Source organism: Oncorhynchus kisutch, unplaced genomic scaffold (genome assembly GCF_002021735.2).
Source record: "Oncorhynchus kisutch isolate 150728-3 unplaced genomic scaffold, Okis_V2 Okis06b-Okis10b_hom, whole genome shotgun sequence".
Lineage (NCBI taxonomy): Eukaryota > Metazoa > Chordata > Actinopteri > Salmoniformes > Salmonidae > Oncorhynchus > Oncorhynchus kisutch.
The window spans coordinates 9,594,379-9,604,776 of NW_022261983.1; the positions used below are offsets into that span (position 1 = coordinate 9,594,379).

Below are 10,398 nucleotides of genomic sequence, written 5' to 3' on the forward strand. Positions count from 1 at the left end.
GAGCAGTACTCCAGATATCCAGTGTATGAGCTGTACTCCAGACCTCCAGTGTATGAGCAGTACTCCAGACCTCCAGTGTATGAGCAGTACTCCAGACCTCCAGTGTATGAGCAGTACTCCAGATCTCCAGTGTATGAGCAGTACTCCAGATCTCCAGTGTATGAGCAGTACTCCAGACCTCCAGTGTATGAGCAGTACTCCAGAGTATGAGCAGTACTCCAGACCTCCAGTGTATGAGCAGTACTCCAGACCTCCAGAGTATGCCCCTGCTGTTTCCCTTCTGTTTTCTTTGCAACTTGTGGCAACTCTGTGGTTCTAAATCAACAGTTGTTTAGTAGTCTGAAAATGTCAGAAACATTAACTTGACAATGCTGTAGGTCATGTAACTGTTTGTTACATTCAATATGCTTTGTGGATTTCACCAGTTTTTTTTAAAATTTATTCTGCCACCATGTCTTCTTATTGTCTCGACCTTAGGCCCATATATCACGGTCGCAAGGCATATGAGCTAACATGTTATAGAGCAAACAACGCAATTATCACAACACATAGGTTTGGCTAACGCCAGTGATTTTATCCAAACACCACTACTGCCTGTTAGCCAATTACAGCCCCACAGACAAGTACAGGCCTCTCACACATTGAGGTTGTTTTTTTTTACAAGAATTGCCTTCTGCTAGCCTGTATTTCGGGAGCAATTATACCTGATTTTTACCCAAAGGCAGCCCAATTCTGATATTTTGCCCAATTATTGGTATTTTGACCAATCAGATCAGAATTAGGCTGCCTGTGTATACTAGGTGCTTTGAGGTTGCATTGTAAAGTACAGAATAACTAAACACAGGTCACGTATTTGACATGGTCTAATATGTATTTGATTAATGTCAGCAGACTATGAAGGGCAGCATAGCCCACCTATGCCTGTCTCTCGTCAAACTTTCGATGCAACACTCTGGTCCAGGGTGCGCAGATCTGATGCATGACACGCAGCTGATCTTTCAAAATAATAGTTTGGGAAACATTTATTTAACAAAACAAAACAATCAAGCCATGATCATAAATTACGAAGGAATCGAGCACATAGAGGTATTACATTTGATCGCGCACTATCGACTACTTTTGTCTCACTACAATATGATCGCCCCAGACCTCTTTTCCCCAGACCTCTTCTTTGTGGTCTTTTTCCCACAATGTGGGTTCACTTGATATTCGGTTAGCCTGCTAACACATTCAACGACGTTGCTTACATTTCCAAATTATACTGAATTTAAATTACCCAAAACCTTTCGGCTAACCCAACATGTACCTGTTACGTTCCAATCTCTTTAATATCGTCTACCATGTGAATGACAACGGTCACTTCCACCGTAAAACACCTCCCAATCCAATCAGGTGTCTTTTTTTGAAAACAATGCCCATATTTGGTGTGAGCAGGTGAACGCGAAGGCGGAGGATGAGGCACGGTTGGGGAGAAAAGGAGGTATATAGTCTCCTGCTGAAATGTGGATGCTACACTTCATTGAAGACATCATTCCCGGATTCTTGAAGAGAAAGCATCCTAACTGACAGGTAAGCAAACGCCACTATCCCGACGTTTGAGAAAGCCAATCTGAAATGTCGAGTTGTATCGCTAAATGTGTTCTAGCTATGGATAAATCACTTGATTTGAAATACAGCTTTGCTTGGATTTGTCTGTGAATACGTGTTTGAGCTGTTGGGATCCGAGCCATATATTGAGAGAATAAATTACTGATTAGAATTCTTTGCTTTGTTCCAAATGATTGTATTTGGTTCAATTCCACTATTTTTACAAGGTCTGCTAGTAGACTAGTTGTCTTTATTAAGTCACGGGTTAAACATTTTAACTAATTGTTATGAATTACAGCTGACTATGGTCCTATGTCTACACTTAATGTCTCATTTTATACTGTAGTAATTGGTGGTCTGTATTGATGATATACCCTGACCCAGAAAATGGTATGGCTTTGTTCTTGCTTTTTAGGCCTTGATTCATTAATCCTCATTTGTTTTTTTCCAGAATGGCTGAAGATGATATTGCTGCACTGGTGGTTGACAATGGTTCAGGCATGTGCAAGGCTGGTTTTGCAGGGGATGATGCTCCCCGTGCTGTCTTCCCCTCCATTGTTGGAAGACCCAGACATCAGGTTGGAACCATACTGGGCTCTTGGATATCGGATTCACTTAATATAGGCTATACTTTTATACACAAACTGTATGTGGACACTCCTTCAAATTAGTGGATTTAGCTTTTTCATCCACATGTTGTTGGTAGAAGGGCCTTACTGAAAAGCTCCTACTTTCAACGTGGCACTGTCCTAGAATGCCACCTTTCCAACAAGTCAGTTTGTCAAGTTTCTGCCCTGCTGGAACTGCCCTGGTCAACTGTAAGTGCTGTTATCGTGAAGTGGAAACCTCTAGGAGCAACAATAGCTCAGCTGTGAAGTGGTAGGCCACGCATGCTCACAGAATGGGACTGCTGAACCATGTAAAAATGATCTGATCTTGGTTGCAACACTCCTGACCGAGTTTCAATCTGCCCCTGGAAGCAGTTTGACGGATGCCAGGAGAATGCTACCTGCCCGACTGTGTAGTGTCAACTAAAGTTTGGTGGAGGAATAATGGTCTGGGGCTGTTTTACATGTTTCAGGTTAGGCCACTTAATTCCATTAATGGGACATCTTAACGCTACAGCATTCTGGATGATTCTGTGCTCTTGTCTTTGTGGCAACAGTTTGGGTGAAGACCATTTCCTGTTCCAGCATGACACTACTCTTGTGCACAAAGCGAGGTCCATACAGAAATTTTCTGTGGATCGTATGGAAGAACTTGACTGGCCTGCACAGAGCTCGGACCTCAACCCCATCGAACACTTTTGTGATTAAGTGGAACACTGACTGCAAGTCAGGCCTATTTGCTCAACATCAGTGCCTGACTTCACTAATGCTCTTGTGGCTGAATGGAAGCAATTCCCCACAGCATTGTTCAAACATCTAGTGGAAAGCCTTCTCAGAAGACTGGAGGCTATTATAGCAGCAAAGGAGGGGACCAACTCTATATTAATACCCATGATTTTGGAATTGAGATGTTTGAGCATGTGTCTACATATACTAATGTTCTCTATCTCCTATATTTGACTTTGGATAGTTTGAAGAGGCGATACAGAACTCTTCCTTCTGGGGGGGCTCTTGAGCCAAGAGGTCCACTAAATGGACAAATATTGTCCAGAAATGGCCTCATTAAAAAAGGGACACCCCTCCCCAAACCCACTAACAAAAGCATAATGTATTGGTAGCCTAAAACTAAAGATTGTGATTTCATGAGTTAAGAAATTGATTGTTTCACATACACAGCGCATACAGGCAACTCAAGCCAACATTTGATGAAAACAACTTCTGTAGTGTAACTTCAGTTTATGCGTAGTGCAGGGACAAAGTGTAACGTAATGTCTCTTTCCCCAGGGTGTGATGGTGGGCATGGGACAGAAGGACAGCTACGTGGGAGATGAGGCCCAGAGCAAGAGGGGCATCCTGACTCTGAAGTACCCCATCGAGCACGGCATTGTTACCAACTGGGATGACATGGAGAAGATCTGGCATCACACCTTCTACAATGAGCTGCGTGTGGCCCCCGAAGAGCATCCCGTCCTGCTCACAGAGGCCCCACTCAACCCCAAAGCCAACAGGGAGAAGATGACCCAGGTAAGTGGGGGCATTTAGTGTTTCTTACAAATAAACACTGTGGCAGTAGTAAATAAACCCAGCCATTTTATTTACATGGACTCCTCATCCACTAGCAGAATGTAGAGCAGTTTCACATCAGGGTTACTCTGTTCACCTTGCCTGAGGGTAGGTATTGAGTAGTGGTGGGCCTCCCATTCTTAGCAGTATTTGTAGGTGTTTAAAACACCCTTTTTATAAAGAGTCTCTCACAGTCCTAATTCCCACCTTCTATTCTTCCACCAGATCATGTTTGAGACCTTCAACAGCCCAGCCATGTATGTAGGTATCCAGGCCGTGCTTTCTTTGTACGCATCTGGCCGCACCACAGGAATCGTGATGGATTCCGGGGATGGCGTTAGCCACACGGTGCCCATCTACGAGGGCTACGCTCTTCCCCACGCCATCCTGCGTCTGGACCTGGCCGGACGCGACCTCACGGACTACCTGATGAAGATCCTGACTGAGCGTGGCTACAGCTTCACCACCACGGCCGAGAGGGAGATTGTGCGCGACATCAAGGAGAAGCTGGCCTACGTGGCGCTGGACTTTGAGCAGGAGATGAAGACCTCTGCCTCCAGTTCCTCTCTGGAGAAGAGCTACGAGCTGCCTGATGGACAGGTCATCACTATCGGCAACGAGCGCTTCCGGTGCCCTGAAACCATGTTCCAGCCGTCCTTCATTGGTGAGATGTTTTTCTGTGTCTTTAAAGAGGAACTTCAGCTGAAAATGTCTTTGTTAAAAGCCATTTGTCTCTGGTTGGTGACTATATATAGTAATTCTAGTCCTGAAATCGTCACTTCTATCCACTACTAAAATGGAGGCTCTGAAAATGATGTTTCCTCTTGGTAGAGGTCACACAAGATGCACCCTCAGTTATGTATTGATATGACTATTCATAAACACACAACTTTCTGGCATTTTTTAAATGTATTTTTTATAAATCAGTGGACAAAGGTTCCATTTGGCCACTGGAGTCGCTCTTTAATACAGGTACAAATGTTCTTGTCTCGACAATGTTACTCAGCTTAGTGACAGTCATTCACCACTATACAATCCTCTGGAGCTCTGAGGTTCTTGCCAGTTGCGTGTTCACTGACCTCATTAAAAGAGCCATACTTGTAGGCCTGTTAATATCTGTTCCTGGGGCTGCCATTGACATGTACATGCTTGCTTTTGTAGGCATGGAAAGCGCTGGAGTACACGAGACCACCTACAACTCTATCATGAAGTGTGATGTGGACATCAGGAAAGACCTGTATGCCAACACTGTTCTCTCAGGTGGAACCACCATGTTCCCTGGCATCGCTGATCGAATGCAGAAGGAGATCAGTGGCTTGGCACCCCCTACTATGAAGATTAAGGTGGGCATTCACGTGTAATTCTGTGACTTTTAGCCCATGGGCATTCAGTGTGGCATCTCTCGACTAGCCCATTTAATTTTTTTCTCATGTGATCTTTTTGGCTTCCCAAATACTTTCATCAGACATCTAATTTATGACTATTCTGTACTAGAACCACTTTAGATCTCCCTGTTTAACTAATGAATACGTTCAAATCACTTGTTGCCAGATCATCGCCCCTCCCGAGCGTAAATACTCTGTGTGGATTGGCGGTTCCATCCTGGCCTCTCTCTCCACCTTCCAACAGATGTGGATTTCCAAGCAGGAATACGAGGAATCCGGCCCGTCTATCGTCCACCGCAAATGTTTCTAAAGCCTTGACTCTTAACCTCGGTGTTACTCCTTTCAGGGAGTCTGTTATTTCAGATGGCTCTCCTGTCCAGAAGCCAACACCTTGCCCCTGTCCCCTAATTTGTGTGGCTCTAAAATGATCAGATGAGTAGCAGTGACTTCCACCTATCCTAACCGGTAGAGATAAAGCCATATTGTTTCAGTTCTACATGGTGTCCTGGGGGGGGAGTGACAGGGTGGTTTCTGGGTAGGCTCAGTGTTAGGGTTGTAACATTCTGCCTTGTGTTGTATTTGTTACTATTAGTCTTGTATGTAACATCTGCTACTGGGCCATTGAATAAACATTCACTGTAATGTGATACTCTGTGTAGTCTATTTGCAACATTAAGTCTTGTAATGTGTTTGATTTTTATTTTACTTTTTAAAATTTACTGATAATTTCAGGGAATGATGTGATTTGTAAACACACTTAATGTATTTGTCATTGGCTGGAACCCACTGCAGGTTAAATCAAATGGTTTTCTCATTGTTAAATTCTCTTGGTGAACTTCATGTTTATGGCTTCATCTCAGATCTTTGGGATGTGCTGACATACTTTCATCTCAGTATAGATGAAGGCAAGGTGAAGAAGCCACTTCTATAATGTCCACTGAAAGCCCACTGTCTTTGACAGGAGTACATGCTAATGAACGGAAGTAGCTGTTCTAATCCCATCAGGGATGATGTGAACATAAGAGGACAGCTAATTTTATATCAGGGGGGTCTTGTCATGAAAAGCTTTGCAGGTGTGTGTTCTACACCAGTGCTAAAACACCTGATGACAGTATTTAAATCTCAGACTGATGCAGGTGAGTTTACCAAAGAGCTCGCTAGACCCGAAGCCTGTTTTGGTATCGGTAATGCTGGTCAACTGGGTGGGACTTCATACGGCAGGCACATTTCACTCGTTGCCAGGTACACTGATTCTTTTCAGTATTTATCTAGACCTGGGGCTCCAGATGGGTGCCATTTAATATTCCTATCGAACAGTGCTAGGGTTAGTCCTGGAAGTTGCACCAGACTCCAGGCCTGCAGTTGGAGATCTCTGATTTACATGATATGTCCACTTGATGGCAGTGCCGTCTTGACATTGTCACATGCCCTACACTGGTAGGGGAGCAGGTGCTGCTTTTACATTCTGTCACATGACCTACACTGGTAGTGAAGACAGTGCTGCTGTCACATGCCCTACACTGGTAGTGAAGACAGTGCTGACTGAGCATGGGAGAACCTCAGTGGTTTAATTTAAACCCTTAGGGATCTTAGTATTTTTTTTGGTGGCTGCATGTACCTAGAACTGATACTGTATAGCCCTCATATTCATATCTGGACTGGAAGCCAGTTCCACTGCTTAATTTTTATTGTTCCCCTCTAATCAGGTATTGATTTAGACCTGGGATACCAGGTGGGTGCCAATAATGATTAGGTAGAACAGAAAACCAGCAGTACTCCAGACCTCCAGAGTATGAGCTGTACTCCAGACCTCCAGTGTATGAGCAGTACTCCAGACCTCCAGTGTATGAGCAGTACTCCAGACCTCCAGTGTATGAGCAGTACTCCAGAGTATGCCCCTGCTGTATAAAGTCATAGCTTAAATCGGGTGTCCAACTCATTCCACGGAGGGTCGACCTAGACAACCAGGTGAGGGGAATTCCTTACTAATTAGTGACCTTAATTAATCAATCAAGTACAAGGGAGGAGCAAAATCCCACAGACATTCAGCCTTCTATGGAATGAGTTTGACACGCGTATGAAATCCATTTGGTCCACTGTAGTCTTTTGAAAGGGGTGGGAATTGAATGAACAACCAATCCATAGACAGTTTCACACCCAACTAGCTGTTTATTGTTTTCCATCCTTTTGAGGAAAATCCATGAGGCTTTGGCCCCTTGTGGGATATGAGATCATTGAGACAGTTTGGTGAGTTCATTGATCGATAACAACATTTTCTCTGAAAAGGAGGTAAAGGACGAATGAATTATCTATTGGATTTTACATTTCCATTACAGCTCCAATTATGTGCTTATGTCATTGAATATTTAATTTAAACTGATTTATTCCCCAAACAATGATAGAATCATCCATAAATATCACCCGTGAATTAATAAAACAAAGCAATGGACAAATGGCATATCTGCTCTCCAATGCATTACTCCTCCTGGATCTATGTAGGAATATTCTTGGTGACCAGTACCTCATTCATAGTTCCATGTACACTATACCTGCTGTCTAAAATGCTTTTAAAAGGGAATTCAGTATAACAATATCCCTTGGTATGTCAATCAACACAGAGATCAACTCAAGTGAAGAGTGTGTAATTTGGGGCAGACCACAGGCATGTTACATTCCTACAGTAATACATCTCATAACTGCTGATCAATTATGATTCATAGTAACTTTGCTGTCTGTCGAGTTTGCAGGTATAAAATGTACTTGTTACTGCTGTCTGATCCTAGATCAGTGTCTGAAAGCAGAATTAAGCTGGAGGTTGGGAAGGCCATGTTTATTTTATTTGCTGCCCTGAGTACCCCACTGTGTGAGTGCATCCGTGTGTGTGTTTGAGCATGTATACGTGTGAGTGTGTGTGTGTAACAGTATAACTTTAGACCGTCCCCTCTGCTAACTAGCTAGCCGTTTCACATCCGTTACACTCACCCCCCTTTTGACCTCCTCCTTTTCCGCACCAACCAGTGATCCGGGTCAACAGCATCAATGTAACAGTATAACTTTAGACCGTTCCCTCGCCCATACCCGGGCGCGAACCAGGGACCCTCTGCACACATCAACAACAGTCACCCACGAAGCATCGTTACCCATCGCTCCATAAAACCTGCGGCCCTTGCAGAGCAAGGGGAACTACTACTTCAAGGTCTCAGAGCAAGTGACTGTCAGTCGAAACACTATTTGGCGCGCACCACCGCTAACTAAGCTAGCGTTTCACATCCGTTACATGTGTGCGTGCATGTGTATATGTGTGTAAGTGTGTGTGTGTGCGTGCATGTGTAAGTGTGTGTGTGTGGTACTATAACGTTGTATTGTTGACTTCTGGAATGCTCTAATGCACTGTGAGGTGTGTGACCAGAGTGCTGGCAGATGAAGGGCTCAATGAGCTAATGAGGACAGTGGCTTTCTTCTCTCCTTAACCCCCCTCTCTTCATCACGCTCTCCTGCTGAGTTACCCAACCACTGTGCTTGGAAGCCTGTGTGCATTACCAATTTAATCTTATATTCATTATTTGTCTTGCTCCCTTTCACTCTCTCTCTTTATCTCTCTCTCTCTCTCTTTATCTCTCTCACTCTCAATTCAATTCACTTCAATTCTCTCTCTCAGGTAAATGACACCCCCCCCCCACCTATTCAAAACCCATTGGATGAGAAGGTCAGAAGGGATGGACCTCTGAACTCATCATCCAATGTTCTGACCTTCTCATCCAATGGGTTTTCAGAAGGAGGCGAGGAGGTAGGAAGCCAGGAATAAAGGAAATACAATAGAGGTTCTATGCCTCCTCTCCTCTTCCATCTGTAAGCTTGTAGCCCCTCCAACTTCCACCCCTGTAGACCAGGCAGGACCAGAGGAGGAGAGATGTGCTGTTACTTAGGCCAGGATTCAATCTGGACCATGGAAGATCCACGTTGTAGCGCGGTTGACATTTAAAGGTCATTTTAGATTGAGACACCATCTGCAGTGTTTACCTTGCATGTGATCTCCGCGACTGCACTAACATTGGGAGATGGGATTAAAAGGGCGTCTTTGTCTGGGATTCTCCCTCCTTAGCATGTCTGTGGTCTGTGACCCTATTAACCAAGGTGTTCATTCATTTACAGGACAGCCCTCCCACAAGTCTGTTAAAGGCTCACCCAGCCCAGCCTAGACCCACGCACAAATCCACACACACTCACTCTCACTCACTCACTCACTCACTCACTCAGCCACCCACTCATGCTCTCTACCTGTTTAAATGACAGTCATTTAAATTAGCCTCCGTAAATGTCGGCTCTTTTAATGCCAAGTTGTAACAGCAAATTGTTTTGCGAGCTGTCATTTGTTTTTATCGGACGCCAACTTGTTAAAACCTTTTTTTTCTGTCTAGCGTGTAAAAGCACAGACGTGCTCATAGTAATGGCTGGAATAGAATCAATGGAATGGTATCGAACACATCCAACACATGTTTTACATGTGTTTGATACCATTCCATTCACTCCATTCCAGACATTATTATGAGCCGTCCTCCCCTCAGCAGCCCCCTGTGATGTAAAGACAAAAGCGGCCATGCAAACAGAGCAGGTTATTTCACTTACTTTCAGGGTCAAACGATTAACTCGGACATATGGCACAATACAACATACTCCTAGTTTGTTGTTGTAAAAACCTCTGGGATCTAAATACCTGGCTGTGAATGATTTGTGGGAGCCCTGTGTAGATAGAGACACACCTGGGTTCAAATAGTATTTGTTTTCTTCCAAATACTTTAGCTGCACTTGAATGAGCTTTCCTGACACCTCTGGGTCATTGGGATAGTGTCTGCAAACTGGCCCTCCAGACAGGCTCAATTGAACGCTCACAGTATTTGAAAGTACACCAATACTATATGAACCCAGGTCTGGATAGAATGGTGGTCTTTTAGGGCCCAGACAGGCCTTCGGGGGACAGCAGCAGCAGCAGCACTCCTGTTATTGCCCTCCTCTCTGTTCACCGGCTCAGACAGACAGGAAAGGTCATCTGTGGCCTCAGCGGCTCCCTCCGCTCTGACAGAAGCCTGTCTCTTTTATGTAAGAAAAATGACCACATGAATTACACTGGCAGGTGTGTTGGCAGGTGTGTGTGTGTCTTGCTCCCCTGCATTCACAGAGGTTTATGTAGGACAGCTGCCATGTTACAGGGACATAGCTGGCTCCCTCTGCATTTCTCCTCCATGGCTTTAACTGTA

At 44.4% G+C, this 10,398-nt stretch overlaps 1 protein-coding gene across 1 annotated transcript; it reads left to right on the forward strand.

Annotated features, from left to right (window-relative positions):
• Window positions 1–1,436: 1,436 nt before the first annotated feature.
• On the forward strand, window positions 1,437–5,790 carry LOC116359935 (actin, non-muscle 6.2). The gene is made up of 6 exons (XM_031814031.1): window positions 1,437–1,569; window positions 2,039–2,165; window positions 3,480–3,719; window positions 3,984–4,422; window positions 4,920–5,101; window positions 5,310–5,790. Exons 2-6 carry the CDS (start codon window positions 2,040–2,042, stop codon window positions 5,451–5,453), a joined length of 1,131 nt encoding a protein of 376 aa, XP_031669891.1. The 5' UTR covers window positions 1,437–1,569; window position 2,039; the 3' UTR covers window positions 5,454–5,790.
• Window positions 5,791–10,398: the final 4,608 nt, after the last annotated feature.